The following is a 19024-nucleotide window of genomic DNA, read 5'->3' on the forward strand; positions in this document are numbered from 1 at the left end:
ATAGATGGTGTTACATGTCAGTGGAAAAGAAAGGTTACATCTGTGTGGACATGGGCATACTGGTTTAGTTTCTCCAGTTCTGTTAATTTAGTGGCTGGTGTTCAGGCTGGAGCTCAGTCAGGTCCAGCTGGCTTAGAACAAAGAGTAAAATCATGTCTACGGTGTGGACAGAAACTGCTACACAGGTTTTTGTATATTTAAAGTAAATTTTGCTGTGTAATAAGCTGCTTTATCCTGTCTTCTGTCTATGGGAGTATGAGATGCTGGTAACGTAGTATCAGATACAGCTGTGCTCAAACAAACCCCAGCTACACAATTTATAAATTAATCTCTTCCCTGTCCCGAACTTCATTCCCAATTCATTTTTCTAGGTTGTTGACACGGACTCTGGCAAGCAAATTCAGCTGATAAATAGAAAATCTCTGCGGACTCTTACTGCCCAATTGCTAGTCTTGTTGATGTCCTGGGATGGAACATCCTTTCTCTCTGTTGAACAGCTTAAACAGCATTATGAAACAACCCATAGTACTTCGCTTAATCCATGTGAATATGGATTTATGACCTTAACTGAGCTCCTGAAGAGTCTGCCTTACTTGGTTGAGGTATATAAGCTCTTCTTCCTTTCTGGTGTTTCATACTTTGAAAAGTTATTGTGACTAGAGGATATGGAAGTATGCACTCTAATTCTTTCTCTTTTTCTAATAGATTTTTACCAATGGTGCAGCAGAAGAATATGTGAAGCTTACAAATCTGTATATGTTTGCAAAGAATGTAAGGTCCTTACTTCACACTTACCATTATCAACAGATTTTTCTTCATGAGTTCCCAGTAGCATATAGCAAATACACAGGAGAAGTGCTGCAACCTAAAGCATATGGATGCAACAATTTAGAAGAGCTCTTAGGAGCAATTCCACAGGTGTGAAGAATTCTGTTTTGCACAATTACATTGAGATTTCTGCATGGATTGAAAGTAGTTACACAGTTGTGGTTTCTGTTAATTGGTGTGAATTACTGGAATAGTAAGCTTCCAAGGAGGCTTATACCAGTTTTACTTTTAATAGCTTCTCAGAAATCTGGACTGTGTAATAAGAAAAAAATATATTTTTTTTACATTTTTTGGTCAGATTTTTCTTAAGAATTGTTCCAGGTGAGGCCACAGATATTCTTGGCATCTTTATCAAGTGAGATGATTGTTTTCTGACTTGAATGAATGACTGTACAATACTGAAGCTTTGTTTTGGTCAGGGTAGATTATTGGTTTTAGGAACGAATTGTTATGGGACATTGTCAGAAGTGCCACATAGTGGAATTTTGCTGTGGCATCTTCTTGTCATCCCCATGTACGAAGTGCTCTAGGGTAACTTTGTAACTCAGTTCATGGCTATAAGCTTTCCTTTAACTAAATCGTTCTTTCTGGAGAGTGACAGAGTGGAATTTTGCAACTCCATGTTTGAACATACAGTTCTGTTAATATAGTCAGTACACTTTCTAGCTCTATAGTTTGGCATCAGTTGTTTTGAGACAGAGCTTTTACTTGGGTAGTGTGGTACAAATTAGCAATATGATTTAGTTTACTCTTAGAAATAATGTCACTGCAAGGCTAGATGAAAGGCAAAAAATAAGCTGCCTTAGGCTCTGACCTTACTATGTGCTGATGTTTAATTCTGCTATTTTTTTTTTCTCCATAGGTAGTCTGGATTAAAGGACATGGCCATAAGAGAATTGTGGTACTAAAGAATGATATGAAAAGTAAGCCATTTCAATTTTGAGCAGTATCTTGGTTTCCTTTTTTCTTTTTTTACAAGGTGACTTGAGTAATCGAACCAAATGAACTTGCCTTTTTGTAGCTCGTTTTAGCTCACCTAGCTTTCCCCCTGCTGATCATGTGGATGATCATGGAAATCAACTTGCCGACAATAATGGACATATTATGGAGACCCCAGGATCTACTTCATCAATGGAACTAAGTCTAGGAACACCTAGCAATGGTAATGCAAAATTGATTTATATAAGAAATGTACTATCTTAGAGGAAATAAGCAGAGTAATGAAAGCAGCATGGGGAAAGCTGTGTGAGTTAGTCAATCTGAACTTCTGCAGAAATGTTTTATGGCTTGAACGCTGTTGAACTACTCACAAAGTATGTTGTTAGGCATGTGTCCTCTTGATAAGGGCATCTGTTTTCCTCAGGTGTCAGTGTATATGTAGCTGCTAGCATACTGTTTCCTATGGATTTTAGTGGAAATTCAGGTATATAAGCATGAAGCTAATAAGAGAAGATGGTCTGTAGCAGTTTCTGCTGGGAACGTCTCCTGTATTCTGATGAGAATATAGTGCTCTTTTGTGGTGTTTTTATGTTGATTTTGTGTTGTAACTTACTTGCAAATAATAATGGCAGTCTTGTTGGTATAAATCTGCGTCCAAATAAAAATAACTGGGAAATAGTGACTTCACGGTTCATACCTTGCTGTGGTCTCCAGTCTTTTACTACCTGCAGGTTAGAGAACTTGTGGAATGGTTCTTGAGTTGTTATTTCAGAAGTCTAGGCTTGTCCCTTTTAATAAGGGCAAATCACTTTATTTTGAAGCTTTCAGCTTAATTTTCACATGTAAACGTGTAGTACATAAACATTTGATAGGATATTGGTATGTCTGCAGGGGAGTTGTCTGGTAATGAGCCCTTCTCTGTTAAAGACTGTTCCTGTAGGACTTGTTTCCTCAGCTGCTGTTCTATTCAAGTTTGGCAAACACCACGTTTTACTATAGGAGTATATTTACTCAGGCAAGCAGTAGGTTTAACTGTTGCTTTGTCTGCTCTATTGTAATTAGTTAAATGCTCTTGAGCCAGCAAAGTAACTGTTAAATGAATCTGAGGTTATTCAGCATTAAATTAGTTTGATAGTATTCCAAATACAACATAGCTCTCAAATCCTCAGAATCGCATTTGAAGACTTTACATATACTAGCTCTGAAATAGTGACACTTGCAGCTTACACATACTTTGAAAGATGTTCCTTTATTTTTGTAGTTTCTAGTCAAACTGAGCAAGAACTTCTTTGCCTCGCAAATACATCTCCCGTTGACCTCTTGTGTGAGCCCGTTCCTTCCTGCCTACCATCCCCACAACTGAGACCTGATCCAGTGGTTCTTGAGTCTGCAGACCTCATTCAGTTTGAGGAACGCCCTGCACCTCTCTCTGGTAAGAGTTTGCTTGCTTATGTTGTATTACTTATGGATGATAACTCATAGAATTTGGGAAATAAAGCGTTAAACAAATGGTTGATTATAGAAAGTTCCACTTAAATCCATACACATATATATTGCACCATGGGATGTGTTGGAAATGCAAGTGTCTTCCATCAGAAATTTCAGTGCTGACTTGAGTACCCTGACTTTAAGTACTTGAGCACCCCACTGTGATTCTCTGGGGTGAATTTTATAGGGACCTTATCTACCACTAAAATGGCATCTTGCCAACCTGTAGCAGCCTTTCACCACAGTAATTTTATAGTGCTTTTTTGAGTACTGAGAGACTTAATGTGTGAGAGTTAAATTAAACCTTCTGAATAGCACATGATGCAGACAGAGTCAGAAACAAACATCAGGTGCAGAGGTGAACATGACATATCTCCTGGCTTCAAATCAGGCTGACAAATTATTTTTAAATATTTTGTTGCCTATTACCAGAGAAAATTCTTTATTTTTCAAGAACAGAACATCAATAAATTGAGTTCTCTTATTTATTTTAGAGATAATGATTTTAACAGAAGAAGAAAAACAAAGAATTGTTACCACAGCTCAAGAAAATCTAGCCTCTGGTTCTGTGGTATCTAACACCACAGAGAATGCTTCAGTGCCTCCCTGTCAGTCCTCTGATACCCAACTAAGCAAGGAAGCAATGGACAGCCCAGCCAAAAAGCAACACAAAAACAAGGTGAAATTGGCAGCAAACTTTTCACTTGCACCTGTAACCAAGCTTTAACTCTTTCTTTTTAGTGTGAAAGACAAATACTGATGGACACTGCACAAAGTAAAGCTATTTGCTAGCCCTTATGTATTTTAATGAAAGGCCTAGAAGAATTAATTTGTATTTAATGTATTCTGTGAAGATTTTGTTCCTTTTACACTGAACACAGCTGTTAGCAGAGCGGATTTTTTCTATTATTTTGAAAAAAAAATTCTGGCATTCGTTAAATTATTCTTAAATTTTACAGTTTTTCATAAATGTGTGTTCAGTAAAAGCAAAATATTAATTCAACTGAAATGGAACAGATTTTATTTTCTTTAAGCCTCATTGGTGGTGTTAATCATACATGTAGCATATTGTATTCTATAGGCTGTTGCTTACTGGTATTGTTTCAGACAGTATTAATAAAATGCATGATCTGTCTTTCAAAAGCCTGTTGAGAAACTTTAACTTGCTGACCTGAAATTACATGAGTGATGGAGTTGATTCTACTTCAGAGGAGAAACTTATTCTCTGACCTTTCAGATGACTTGTAACTGCATTGGAAATTCTTTTGTCTAAAGATGTCTGTAGAAGACTATGTGGATTTTTTGTGAAACTTGTTTTAAATGTTTTCTGTAGCTTTCAGTTCCATTTAGGAGCTTCCTAGGACACTGATGCTTTAAGCTTCTCTTTTATATTTAGTTCCAGTCTGGCATGGATTTGGTTAAGGAAAAGACTGTCTTGGTGTCATGAGTTTAAGATACAGACACACACATTTTATTGTGTCTAGAAAAGAAGTTAGGAAGATTCTGATATTTCTGAAATATGCATTTAATGCATAAATTACAGATAATGGAGCTGGTCTTATTAAAATGTTTTGTGATGGAAGGTATTGATGCTATTTCCACCTGTAAGGAAAGTTCTAACTACATGTGGAAATGCTAAGGTTGTTATGCCTAACCTTGTTTTCTGTTTTTAAGCATGTTGAGTAAATGGGAAGCTTATTCTTTGATGCGCTATCTTTTAGCTGTGTCTGGTTTTATTCTAAAACTTACTCCTAGTGTTGGAAGCTTTTTTCCACTTGTGGTATCTTGTTTTGGCTTTTGAAAGGGCCAGCTTTGAAAGAGGGGTAAAGTCAGTGGATGACCTTAACTCTAGTTAGCAGAAATGTCCAGTGTATGAGACTTTATACCCATTCTGGGTAACCATGGCATTTACAATGGGTTGTATTTGCCAGGCAGCAAATAAATTGCTTGTAGCATTGAAAGAACCTATACTAGAGGTTTTCCACTGGCCAACTGAGTATTTTTTTAGGTGGGTTCTATTGTAATATACAAGAGATGGAACACAGGCTCTAATTTCTCAGCCAGCAACAGGAAATACCACTGAATAATGGCTATAGACAGAATTTTACTAGTCAGATTTTGTTAGGAAATCTTTTAAATTTAGGCAAGTATTACCGGTAGTGAACTTATAGCCATTGTGAGTGCAGAGAAACACTTGGAAGTTTTTCTGAGCATTATGGTACAGTATTTTGAGTCCTTAGTAAACCTCTACAGACATACTGCTATAGAAAGAGAAGTTTAGAAGTAAGCTTTCTTGGAATGCTTTTAATGAGTTAAATGCAAGAACATCTGCTTTCACCTTAAGTTTGATAAGGTTAACACTGATCAGTCTAGATCTTTGTTTCAGAAAAGCATGCATTGGAGAAAAGACCAACCTGAAATTACATTCTCATGGGATGCAGCTACAAGTCATCTGGAGTACTAAAGAAAACCAGGTTTTTGCTTCAGAGGAAAATATGGTATTTGTCGAAGTGAGTGTGGTGGTTATACCATTTATGGAGGTCAGCATATCTTTTCTGGATTCATGTGTGATTCTGATGAAATCGCTGTTTGAAAGTAATAGAATAATACTTTTGAGAAGTTGTGTTCATAGTGTAACAAAATAGCTAATTGAATTGCAATATATTTTTTTATTCAAAGGGTTAAATGAATGATGTGACTTACAGATTTAAAAGCATTACAACCATGAAATTCTTTAATTTAACGATTAAATGTACTACTTCAGATTCATGTCACTGAAGCCCTCAGTTTATGCACTATCTTTTTCTTGGAATGGGAGGGAGAAAAAAATTTCTTTTCTTAGCTGTCTACTTTGTTTGGACACTTTCTTTTGTGGCTCAAGTGCTGTTTTGTGTGTTGGGACCAAACAGTTGTGTCAATAAAATTTTCAAGCAAGCATAACTCTTGTCCTTGTCTGAAGACTTGAAAAAAACTGTCCTAGAATCATTAACTTGCTGAAGTGTCACATTAAGTTCAATTTTCCAGACAGAGCAGAGAGCTAAAACTTGGGATTTAGTGAGACAAAAGAAACACCATAAATCCACAACCTGCTATTCTGGAGAATGAGTGTTTTCCCAATTTTTGCAATTCAGCTGTTAACAGATGTACTCCGTAGCTATTACTGCTCTTCATACAACATAATGTTTAGGATATATTTTAGAAGGAAACTGTACTATTTATCAGTCTGAAGAGAAAGATGGAGAAAGGAGTGTTCAATGCAAGTAGAAGTAAGGTGTTCCTCCTGAGTTTTAGTCCCACTTCAAAATGTTAAAATTGTTGTGAATAATGTCACGTGGAGTATTACTGTGCAATAAAGTGAACAAGTCACATTTGAGTTACAATAGCCTTGTTTTCCAGCTTGCTGAAGATAGTAATTATCCAGGAACTAGAAGTCTGTCAAGCCAGTTACTTTGCAGCTTCACTAGAGTGCTTTGAACTTTTACTTCAGAATCTAACAGAATAATTAAAAAAAAAAAATTGCAACTAAATTGGAGTGCTCTGTCATCTGACAGCTTTATGGACAAAAGAGCTGGTTGAGCTGCTCCTGACTTTCTCTTTATTTTGTTGTGGTTTTATTACATATTCTCACTTAATGGAACTGTTAAGTGGAACAGTCTGCTAGAGTAAATGTCCCGCCTGCCGCAGGTAAGTGTTCACTTGACCTTGCAGACTATGTGCTTGTTCAGTAAACAATTTTAAAGCAACTGCCTAAACTTATTTAGTTGGAAACTCTCTGTAAATAGTGTAATGAATATCACTCTAAAAGGAGGGGCAGGAAACTTATAAAAACTTTCTACAGCATCTGAAGCAACACCACAAACTGTATAATCACCACTCTAATTTCATTCTTTCAGTAGTTGTGAATGTTGTAAGTATGCATGAGTAAAATCCCTCATACCACCTGGTATGTGATTACCTTCAAAAGGTGAGTCTGATTTTAATTGTTCTTCTGTTGTCATGCTGCAAACATTCCCACTTCTTTCATTTTCATGTTAAGCCATCTGTTTAATAACAAGTTTTTAAAAGTCATGATGGAAATAACTTGATTTTTTTTTTTTTTCTAAAATTAATGTGGCTTCTTTTGTCTGCCATAATGTAACAGGACGGAGTGTAGTTGCATGGTGAACTATGGTTTAACTCCTATTAACTGTAATTTTTAAAAAAAAAAGCCCAACAAGGGGAGACTTGGGTGTAATGCCAGACAAGGGCATTAGGGAAGTGACTGACGTAACTGATGTTTCAGGTGTAATGTGGGATAATGCTGATAGGAAGCATGACTGTCTAAGAGAACAGAGAACATGAGGCTGTTCCTTAATCTTTGAAGTTTCTGAACAGAGAAGCTGACAAAAGGCTTTTCCTTTGGACCAAGTAAAGCTTTTGAGTGTGAAAGAGTAAGAAAGCAAGCAGTCTTTCTATAGAATAGGCTAAGGGCTTCTCTAGATCAGTTTTAAAGCCTTTTAGATGCTCCACTAGTCCTATCTAATCCTTAGCTGCCTTGTATCTAGACTACCTATCGAAGGAAGAGATTTTGTTCATTTTTTCCTCTTTTGGCTAACTGCTGCTGACAGAGTTGCATTTGTTTTCCTTAAGCTTTTAACAGTTTGACTGTTAAGTAGTGACAAGCTTGGCAGAAGCAGCCTGACCATGCTGGTTGCACTTAAAGGGAAAGTTTTTTGAAGTGCAGACTGGTGCATTTGAAGACATCTCAAATTTAAGCTCAAGCTATTAAGACATGATTCTTAAAAGGTGACTAAAGTTTGTTGCCAACAGACTTGGGATAAAGAGGATAGTATGGATATTATACTGTGAGGCCCAAGTACCACATCAGACTGCAGACAAGTAATTTAATTTTACCCGAAGAGTAGGATTTAGTATGTGATTGGAGTTCAGAGAAAAACAATTAAGTTGTGCGAAGGGAGAGAGAGTAATAGTTCACACGATAGTCCTGTAACTAGAGATTGCTTTCATATTTTCTGTTGTGTTTTTTAAATGTGTGGGAGGGAATGTGAGGGTGGAATATGACAAGTATGTGCAAACTTCAGGATGCTCTCAGAGGAGAGAAAGCCAGGATGAAATAATCGTAAATGGATTAGGGGAGGAATAGGAAAACTTCCTGAAAGTGGTATCTCAAAGCTTGTGGTCAGTATCTTGAAAGATCCTTATCCTGCAGGACTTTCCAGATATCCTGGACTTTGTCTGAAGCATAGGTAATGTCTGCAGGAAGAGTAACAGTGCAGTAGCAAGATGACAGATGCAGAAATTCCTTGCCCTCACTCAGTTTGTCACCTGAAAAGTTGCACCAAGATGATCTTCCTGCTTTTACAGATGGCCTGTGTAGGTACAGACAAGGCATAAAAGCATCTGGCTTATACTTTTGGTGCTTAGCTCTGTGTTTTGTGTTAAAAGGGACTGTTCTTAGTCCCAAGACAAATCATGGAGATTAGAGTGTTCTTACTGCTCATGAGGATACAGGTGACCCCTTTGGAAACTCTCTCTATATCTCTTGAATTTGACAGTCCTAAAGCAAAAGCCTTTAAAATATTTCCTTTAAAATGTATCTGTAACAAATAGTGGTTTGGAGTGATTATAATCCAGCCTTGTGTGCCTGTTGAAGGAGGTCATAGAGCAGCCTTTGCCAGCTCAAAAGCAAAGCAGTTTGTGAGCTGTGACACTGTGCCAGGGATAAGTTTGTAGTAATTCAGGAAGAAAGATGGTGAGAAACATCAGCTGTTGCAGACTTATGTTGAGTTGACATTTATTCATTTCACCTCGAGATTTGGAATGTGTATTACTGCCGGAAGCTATTCTACTTAGTATATGTCACAGACAGTAATGCTGAGCTGACTTGCCTGCAGCCTTATTCAGTGATGCTGGGGTACAGGGCATGATAAAGCCTCAGGCATTCCAGTGGGTCGGATGGTACATGGCTGTCAAAGCACTATTACATGTCACGCTGTGGGCACAAGTCTCAAATCAGCCTTTCAGTTACTGGATTCAAAAGTAATTTTCTGCCAGAAAACCTGTTTTGTGTGATGAAGTCTACTGGTAAGAAAAAAACAACATGCAACTCTGTCAGTGTAGATGAAATGAGGTAATTGGCTCCAAGAAACCTGGAGTTAGCTGCAATCATCTCTGCAGGTTCTGAGCTTTCTTAAACTACTCTGTGATTTATCTGAAGTAATTTTTGGTAGAAGTCCAAGCCATAAAATGGAATGCTCAACAGGCCAGCAAATATTTCATTAGCTCTGACATAGACCCTGCAGGTATATTTAGGTGCAGCTTTACCAAACCAGCTGGGAGCGGTGTGAGACAAGGCCTGGGCACTGAGGTGTTCCTAGCGGTGAAGCTCTGTGAGCTGGGATGACCACTGTGGGCTTGGTGGAGTTCTCACAGATGTTCCAGCTCTGAAATCCTGATGGCAACTGTTTTACCAGATTCCTGATGTCCTGGGCACAGTGCGTATTTTGATGGGTGGTGAAGGACACCAGGAATGCAGGGTGAGGTCCATTACTGTCTCTGTGTTAAGGCCAGTGATGCTGAGGGAGCTGCAGTGGTGTCTTGCTAGACTGCACTGTTGTCAAGAAACACCCACTCTCCATTTGACTCTGGTCTCTGCTGTTGCTTTCTAAGGACATGTATTTCTACTTAAGTTTCTTCAGATGTGTAAATGATCTCTTAAAGGTAAATCTCCTGATAAAACCTTTTCATACATTACACTTTTAACTTGAGTAGAATGCAGTTGAGTATGGTCTTGGTACAGAGGCTCTTAGAGCACAGTGAGCTGCTCATTAATGAGTCAGGGTGGCCTTACTCAAGATGCTACCTCAGATCTTAAAAGGAAAGGTGTTTGCAGGAAGGAATCAGTCATCTGTTTGCCTGCGGGGAAGATGTACTTGTGTGGGTTCTCATGGACGTGAGTCACTGTTTAAGAGTGTGAATTTGCCTGAGAAACAAGTGGATGACTATAACTTCAAAACTATAGTCATGACCCCCAGGAGCGAGTGAAATCTTCCATTCAGTTGATACGCTTAGTTTTAAAATAAGCAGTTGTAAATTGAGGTAAGATTACTCTGCTGCTTTCTTGTGGTTTGTCTCTGGTTTTGCTAATAAAGACACTGCTGTCTCATGCTTCAGGAGGAGTGTGTTCAACAGTGCCTGTGGTAGTTGCAGTTCACTGGATAATCTTGTCCTCCAGATATGTTTCCACAGACCTTCATTTGTTCAATATAAGTTGATTGAGGGCTGTAAGACTTTATCAGTTAGGTTTATTTTGTGCTAGTTACAGAAGATAAGATTACCATGAGTCTTCTGTGTTGTCAAGTAGCTAAGAAGCTTTTACATTATGGCATTTTATTAGAGCAGCTTTGACTGCCCAGTGAAATAAAGCTAGGTCATTGAGGGGTTTTCTGGCCTGAAGGTGCACAAGCAAATGGTAATGGGATATAGGTGTGTTTACAAAAGCTTCAATACTAGTACTGTCATAAAGGAAAACTTCTTTTCTGCATTGCAAATCCAGTCACATGTAGTTGACTTGAAAGGCCCATTTAGTGGAACTCTAGTATTTGTTTGTTAGGAAAACCAAGCACATATCTCTAGTCAATGGAATTTCTGATGGTTTTTAAGTGAAGACAGAAATAGTTAAATGCATTGTTGCTATCATTTGTAGCTCTGTGTGGCACACAAGCTCTCTATTCTTGTAACCTGAAAATCCTAAATTGGAAGTTCTTTGTTTAGCTGTATTACCTGCTGGAGTGAGTCTATCTAAAGCATGTCAAAGAGGTTTGAAAGTCTAATCCATTGTAACATCCGGCCTCCTATAATCTACTGATTTCTGTAGCTCATGAGGTTTACTTTTTAGGTGTCAGTCTCTTGATGTCTTATCACAATTTGTTCAACCTCACATGATGTATTAGTGCAGAAAACTGTCTCTAGTTAAGAAACTAATAATGCTGTAAAGGATACAAGCTTAAATGTAAGGGAAATGATACTGTTAAGATACTTCCTTATTCATTTCTGAATCTAAGCTGTTGCCTAGGCTGTCTGGATCCAGGTCTAGATATTGAGGTGTTCTCAAGATCCTATTTGAAGTGTTGTATCCACATGGAGGGAAGAGTAAGTTTTGGACCTTAAAGTAATGTTTTTATGATGTGATCCTGTTCCAAAGCAGCCTGCTTGGCTGGCTGTTTGCAGGACTGATGGGATTATGTGGTACAAGATGCACCTTGATAACAAAGGTAGCATTTATGCTGGGGCAGAGTAGGACTGTTCATTTAAGTAACGTGACTACTTTGGAAGAGTGGCTTGGACTTTGAGCTGTTTGGGGAGTATGTGCTAGGTCTGGAATAGGAAAGGGAGCTGCCTTTTCTTCAAGGTCACAACAGAAGAAAAAATGCTTTGCTTTTCTTCAGCCTGCTCCTGAAATATGAGAGCTTGGTGTGGTGACCTGCTGGCACTTGATTTTTTCAAGTGTTGACACCACTATATATGTTGGAGTGCCAAGAAATTTTCCATTGTTTTAAATAGGAGCAAACCACACAGAGGCAGCTTGGTTTATTTGTACATCTTGGAAGACTCTGTACTGCAGAGTACATATTCTCTGGGTTGTCTGTGTAACGAGTTTGTGGTTGTCTTTCTACTGTGAGAGATAGCATGTTTATTGAAAAAAAATCTGAACTCGATTCCTTCAAATACCTTTTTAGTAAGAAAAATATTTTTCTTGATGACCAGAAACATTTTCTGTGGTAATTGTTTACCAGTGAGTCTAACTTGCAGGTTGTCTATTTGTTCTTGGCTGGAATTTTAATTCAGTCTTAACTGTAAAAGAAGTCTGAGATCTTTTTGGTTTTGGAGCCAGTAGTTAAACTCTTACTTTCCAAGAGCTGACTCTGAAATGCCAGTACAGATTTTAACTGCTATAGAGGCAGGGACTATGGATAAAGATACGGGTAGAGTATGTGTATTCTACACATCTTGCGTAGAATAAACTCAAACTCACAATTTGAGGTAACTGATTTCAGTCTGCTGTAAATGTTTTAGTTCCAAGTGGCATGGTTTGAGATCAAGCTGAACAGAATATTGGGAAAACTGTTCTCCTTAACCATCTGCTTAGTTGCAAATGAAAACATGCTCTTGTGCCTGTGTAGGAAGACTAAGTGTGACAAAACCTGAATCACGCATGAACTTATGGTCACCAGCCACAAAGATGAAAGCATGCTCTAGTTACCTTTTGCAGCCCCACGTTTCAGCCTGCAGTCAAATGCAACTTAATATTGTTTTTTAAGTAAAGTACTAATCTTTCTGGAGGATGGAGTGGGTGCGTTTGTGAAAGTACTTGTTAACTCTTGTTAACTGTGTCTTGGTTAACAACTCATTTGTAACTTATCACTAGGGTACAACTAGGCAGAGAAAGTCTGGATGATGCAATCTGTCTCCTGTGTATTGCTGACTTCTGATTTGGGATTCCTCAGCTGGCTGCAGGTTACACTTTAAGCTTTCTGTTGAGCTGAATTATTTTATTCTGGGAGGTGGGGGAGGAGAGAAACTTGTTTTCCACACCTCTTGTTCAGATGATATACCATTGCTGTTGGATATTCCTTAGCTGACTCTCAACACTAAAACTTTGTTAATACAGATTTTGACTTCATTGTGTTTGCTTCCCACAGGAGGAAGGTTGGGGCAATGTGAGCAAAGCAGGAACATGACTCAAGTGCATCTAGGGGTGGACGTCTATCTCATTTGCTGTATCTGGTCATGTAGTCTCTGGTACCTGAGATCTCCAGAGCCCTACACTTCAGGTAGCATCTGTAAAACCACTCTGGTGAGCAGACCAGACAGTGCTTTTTTTTTTTTTTTTCTTTTTTTCTAACTGCTGTTAAGTCCTTCTGGATTGGCAATGATTTTGATACTCAACTATGTCGGGACCTTTATCTTCTCAATGTAGAGCTGGGAACTGTCTTCTAATCTGTTCAGTGCTCTGGGCTGTAGTGAGGTTTCAAGTCATCTAAAAGCATTATGAGATTGGCGGTTTTGGTGGGTTTTGTTTGGAGTGTCATGAGAAACTATGTTTTTTTTTCAGTGAGATAAAATCCTTTATTTTTATTTCAATAGCATCACTAACTTACCAAGTTATTCCTTTCTTGCAGAATAATAACTCTATTATTTTTGAAAAGTATAGCAGCACAGTAACTACATCCCACTCTACTACACAACCACTTCCTTCAGTAACAGGAAGAAACATATGCTTAGTATAACACAGCAGCTTAGTTTATTTGGAAATATGTTTAACTTTGCTGAAGAGATTCAGTAGGCCTAGGGGAAGGTACAAGAGAACCATTTGCTGGTAGAATTCGTGATTGTACAAATAGCACTTCAGCACTTTTTTGTTTTTCACAGTAGACCAAGATCCTTTCCTAAATATAGCCATGTTTACCAGTTCATAGAGGAAACAGTGTGTCAAATCCACCTTTAATTTTCTTCTTTTCTGATGCCTTGCCTTCCTTCTGAAGTGATAAATAGCTAGGATTTCCAGAAGAGATTTTGGGTGCTTCAGTCAACTGATGTCCCTCTTTGCAGATAGTAACAGATATTTGAAAATCCGCTCTGAAATGATGCCAGTTACTCGATGTAGTCACCTAAAGATATTCATCTGATTTTCTGCTGATTTTACATATGGGGATTGCATACTGAGCTATGTTCATAGGATAATGAAAGTTAAAGTCCCTCATTGTTCCTGAGAATACTCAGTGGTTTAGTCTGACTTTTAAAAACAAGGACCAGGAGTTTTACACACCTACGTTTAATTTGTTTAATTACAACCATTATGTTTGAAGTAAGCCATTAGGGCTCTGCTGTGTTCTAGATGGACAACTTTGAAAGCCAGTGTTGAACACAGTTAAGGATCTGACCTCACAGTCTAAAAAATCCAGGACTTTATTGCTAAGCAGCATCACTGACCCCTGTCTGAAGGAACCACTGATGCACTGCAGGAAAGCTGTTCAAACCCACCCAAATAAAAACAGAACTGAAGCATTTGCTAAATGAAAACAACAAACTTACAGAAAGAAAACTTTTCAGCTGAGCCAAGCTGGAACTTCTGAAAATGAAGTTCACTCTCACTAATACTGCTGTAGTTCAGGTCCCTTTGGGGCACTGGCTGCCAGTGCCTAACTGTATACGAATATTATGTATTCATACTTGCTGTGTTCTCTCTTCTTCAGTTTAATGGAAGGAGGGGGCTCTGTAGCCTAGTTGTGAGTGTTGCATCCCAGAAATGTCTAGCTCCATTTCCTGTTAATGACTTTTTTCCATACAAACCTATATTCTACCAATTTCACTTTTCTTCCCAAGGGACTGTAGATTCTGTGCAGCATGCAGGGATAGCCCCAATCATCAGCTCAGCCTGGTTTAAACACTAATGTGTGTAAGTCGCCTATTGCCTTACAAAAACTGTGTGTGAAGTCCTTCAGAATCCTTTAATTGCCAGCATTCACAATACTTGGTTGTAACAGTTGATTCTCTTAAGGCTTTGTTTGGTGCTCCACTACAGGTTTTTTCCTAACTTCCTTTTGCCTTTGTTAATGGCACTAACACCTGCCTCTTGTCTTAAGATACTGATAATTCCTGATGTCTTAATTGGATACCAGCAACTTCAAGAGGCTGTTGAATTTTACAGAAGCCAGTGAGTGTTTCTTCCCCTCCAGCATGTATTCTCCCTTAAAAGCAGTTTTCCCCATAACTCTGTTAATGTATGCAGGTGCTGTACAGAGTCCAACCCGTACCAGATACAGTAGATATTAACAGCTACGGAGCTTAATGTGATGTTGTTATGTATCAACAAGGATGCAATAACTATCTATGACTCTTCAGCCTTAGGATATGTTTTGTCCTCTTCCCTGTGTCTTTGGTCAAAATAAAGTGCTTCATGTCTTGGTGGAAGCTTTTTGTGGTTTTTTTTTTTCACCTTGATCTTTAAACCTTAAGGAACTTACTGACATAGGTTCTTTGTCTCAAGTGAGTCTGCAATATTGAAACAAATGATTCTGGAAATGCAGATGTTCTTCATCGAATCAGTCCGATGCTAGGGATTAGGTCTTATTTGTACAGGAGTAGTCTGACTTCAGACAGTGTCTATCTCTTCAAACCTTAATAAGAAACTTTCTCTCTCTAAAAAATATTACTGTTCATCCTTTTTGGGTAACTGCTGTTAATTTGTTTTTTCTTCCTTTACTGTAACTGTGGTTCCTTTGTATGTAAGTGCACACTTCACTTAGCTGGCTTTACAAAATGGAAGTTCCTCTTGAAAAAGTTTATTTTAGGAACTCTTTGCTATCTGTTTGTTATTTCTAAGCCTGAGATTTTTCACATTAGATCCATGTACATTTATTTTACTATTTACACCTATCACAGTACATTTATATGGAATACCATCACACAGACAAACCAGCTACTGACAGCTAATATAGATATTAAGATTCCACAAGGCTTAATCTGCATAGAGACCAGAAACACATTTAATGGTGAAACACAGATAAGTCTTTCTGTATTTCCCTTAATTTTAAACCCATTTGTGTAGAATGTGATCCTTCTACCACAAATACCTACTTCTGGATTTGTCCATTTGTCTTGTGGCCAATTTGTCTTGGGTGGCTAGTGTCTTCCTATGCTTGATAGTTTATATTTCTTATGGTCATGAAATATGCAATTAATAGTTGTTTTAAGCATTGTTTAAATATCAGTTAAATTTTGTTTGTCTTCCACTCTCCTCCCAGCAACCTACCAGTGATAAATAATCTCATACTGCATGTAATTTCTAATAGTGGACAAAACTCTCTGGGTGAATATTTCTCTGACTTCATGTGAGGTGGCAATCTAAAAGAGGAATGACACGGCTTTGGACTACATCCATCTATTGGCAGATTACTGTAACTGTGCTTGCTAAAGCTTTACCAGAGACTTATTTTCCCTGGTACAAGCAATATTAATTTGACTTGAGTAATTCAGAAATCATATGGGATATAAAAATCTATCTCTACTTGCAGCATCCTTGTCACTGATCCTCATTCTTTAGAAAGAATTGGAAGTGAAACTCCACAGCAAAGTAGTTGAACATCACACTAATTTGATAATATTTTTGTATGCAACATAAGTTATCCTAAAGTTGCTTCACTTGCCAGTTGCACTATATACAGCATTGCTCTTGTGGCTTTTGTTTTGAAAAGCAGCCAAAATGGGGTATTTCAGCAATTTTTTTGAGTGCTGTTTGTCAAGGGGGAAAAGTGTACAACAAATTCTTACAAAGTGATGGCCTATTAAAATTGCTGGTTTATGCCTTACTGGATGAAATGTATCCTCTTTTCACTTTTATCACTGGGGTGTTTTTGTTGACTACTACAGATCTTTTCTGGTCACCGGACAGCCACTATATAGATTTCTTTTGTTTTTAGGCATGCGTGTTGAGCGATCCATGCAACAGTGAAGAACCTGCCATTGTACATTCCATGTATTACTGTTGTACCAGTTGCTCTTGATTCCATTAGCAGGATGCTGTTAGTTCCCCTCACTCTACAGTTTCATTCAATGAAAACCTTTGAAAAGACAAACATAGTAGAGAGCCCAGAGCTACATGATGTTGCATTGTGTGGCCCCACAACAATCTTTAATAATAGCCAATCCTGCTTTGGCAATGGTGGGCTTGCTTGGAGGAGGTTCTGCCTTCTTTTCTGCTGGGCTGCCTGCAATGTTCAAAACAGGACACCATTAAAACCAAGAGCTGGTCAAACTTTCTATTTCTGGCTTAAAGAGTGCAAACCTTTCCTGTCCTCCCCTGCAACCCTGAATTTTTTAACCCTTGTTTGAACAATACATCTAACACTTTGGTAGTAACCAAGCTGGTATGTGGATTCAGCCTGCTCAGGAAGTCTTATCTCTTCAGGGAAGGGAGTTAAGAGGAAGTATTAAGAATCCAGACATCCCAACAGGAGGGTAAACTTCTTTCATCTTCTTCACTCCAGGTGTTCCTGTTCACAGCCACAGGGTCAGATAACAGGTCCTTCCACAGAAGGTCATCTTACTGTGTTTAAACCCAAACAACTAAGGAGTTGAAGAACAAAAATATTACTAGAGTTTATTCTCTCATCAACTTGGATGTCATACTGAGGAGAACAAGATAAAGATAGGTTTTAATTTTTCAGGGTGAAAAGAATCTTTAACATTGCATTTAAATGCAATGACATGAAGTAAACTAACAAGGGAGACAAGTCATGCTCCCTATGACTAAAAGGGCATAAATAATTAGTGATCCATCTTAAAATGTCTCTGTCAAGCTTGTACTTGAACTTCACAGTCATTTCACATCCTTCTGGAAACTCTTTAGCAAGATCGTGATCTGTGCAAAATGGCAGCGTGTGTGGATACCAACATCTTCCGCTGGTGGACCAAATGCACTTTCTAAGAAGGGCACCACTCTCACTTGACTATCTCCCTGTCCAAGAGCTCAGTTTGAGACAGGTCAAAATCAACCTGTTAACTTTTAGAGCTCATGCTCTGACTGTTTTGTTTGAAAGTTGCAGCTAAAAGCTTCCAGGGGATCATGTAATCTGCATAGTTTCTGAGAAACTCGTGTGATTGGAGTTCTGTCCATAAGTGATTGGGGTTGATGTGATCAAAAAGCCTATTTATGCTGGTAAGATGTAAGAAATTTGGGGCAGCTGTGGAATTTTGCAGTCTTTTCTCTAGTTTCCATTTTGCCTGCAGTAAAACAAGCAAACTTTGTTTCAGGTATCCTAGCATGTATCTTAAGAGATTTTTTTTCTCAGTTATTTTTGCAGAACCAGATGGGAAAACTATTGGCAAAAATAAATCTAGTTGCTTACTAAAGCAGGTTGTGGTAATGTGTATTCAAATATACTTTGCATATTGAAAACATACAAAGCAATTTTAAAGTGGCCATAGATGACTTGGATTTAGTTTTAAGGGGTAATTGGGCATCTGAATTCTAAGTGGCCAGCAATTGCTGACACACTGTCCTGTTTCAGGGTGATCTAGATAGATAAACCTAGCTTTTGGCAGAGGCTGGCCCAGCATGGCCTTTGAAAATTATCTTTTATACAGTTGTCCTTGGAGTTTTTCCTATTGTTCTTGTTTTTCTTAACGTTTAGGAACTCACTTGTAGGAGACTGTGTTGCTTTGTCTAAGGGTTTTAACTTGGTGCGAAGGAATTCAGCCATCTCTTTGTCTTCTTCTTTCTCTCTGGTGGGGGAAAAAAGGAAAATAAATCTGTTACAGAAATAACAATGTTTTCTCTGTAAATGGGACAGTAAAAGCTAGAGTAGCTAGGACCAAATCACTAGTAAACAATTCACTTCTTTATTCTTTTTAAAAACACTTAATTTTCCTGCTTATTAAAGAGCAAAATATTTGCTTAGATGAAAACAGTACCAAACTTCTTGTAGAACCAAGACACAATTTTCCCCAAGGTTCTTTACTTCTTTCTGACAGCGTTGGATTCCTTATATTCCCTAGTCAATGGATTTAAACCATAATGTATCACCTATTTCAAGTTGGCCTCACAAGTGCTTCACAATGTTTCCTCTACAAAGTAAAACAGAGGATACATATGGCTGTGATAGTACTGCTTATTTTTAAAGGCCGCCTTAGAAGACTGGATCTTGTGGTCTTCTCCTGTTTGTGTTTAGCAAAACCAAGTATATTTCTCTCTGCATGAAGATGACAG

General features: G+C 38.1%; 2 protein-coding genes across 7 annotated transcripts in view; one reads left to right on the plus strand and one right to left on the minus strand.

Annotated features, from left to right (window-relative positions):
• The window catches only part of MARF1 (meiosis regulator and mRNA stability factor 1), a 37655-nt gene extending 20199 nt beyond the window's left edge, over nt 1-17456 (plus strand). For 2 of the 6 annotated variants that reach the window (XM_074885799.1, XM_074885800.1), the window contains exons 22-28: nt 372-602; nt 706-918; nt 1691-1751; nt 1850-1990; nt 3029-3199; nt 3750-3934; nt 5642-6195. In XM_074885799.1, coding sequence (XP_074741900.1) covers nt 372-602; nt 706-918; nt 1691-1751; nt 1850-1990; nt 3029-3199; nt 3750-3934; nt 5642-5719 — 1080 coding nt within the window. In that variant the 3' untranslated portion in view covers nt 5720-6195. Of the gene's footprint in view, nt 1-371; nt 603-705; nt 919-1690; nt 1752-1849; nt 1991-3028; nt 3200-3749; nt 6196-12956; nt 13393-17303 lie in introns of those variants that run through there. The other 4 variants (XR_012631110.1, XR_012631111.1, XM_074885803.1 and 1 more) reach the window with 4 other exon arrangements.
• The window catches only part of BMERB1 (bMERB domain containing 1), a 53086-nt gene continuing 47597 nt past the window's right edge, over nt 13536-19024 (minus strand). Inside the window, exons 5-6 of the mRNA XM_074885806.1 lie at nt 18458-18540; nt 13536-17024 (exon numbers count right to left, since the gene is read on the minus strand). Coding sequence (XP_074741907.1) covers nt 16912-17024; nt 18458-18540 — 196 coding nt within the window. The 3' untranslated portion in view covers nt 13536-16911. The remainder of the gene's footprint in view (nt 17025-18457; nt 18541-19024) is intronic.

The sequence above is a fragment of the Strix uralensis genome, chromosome 16 (genome assembly GCF_047716275.1).
Source record: "Strix uralensis isolate ZFMK-TIS-50842 chromosome 16, bStrUra1, whole genome shotgun sequence".
NCBI classification, from domain to species: Eukaryota; Metazoa; Chordata; class Aves; order Strigiformes; family Strigidae; genus Strix; species Strix uralensis.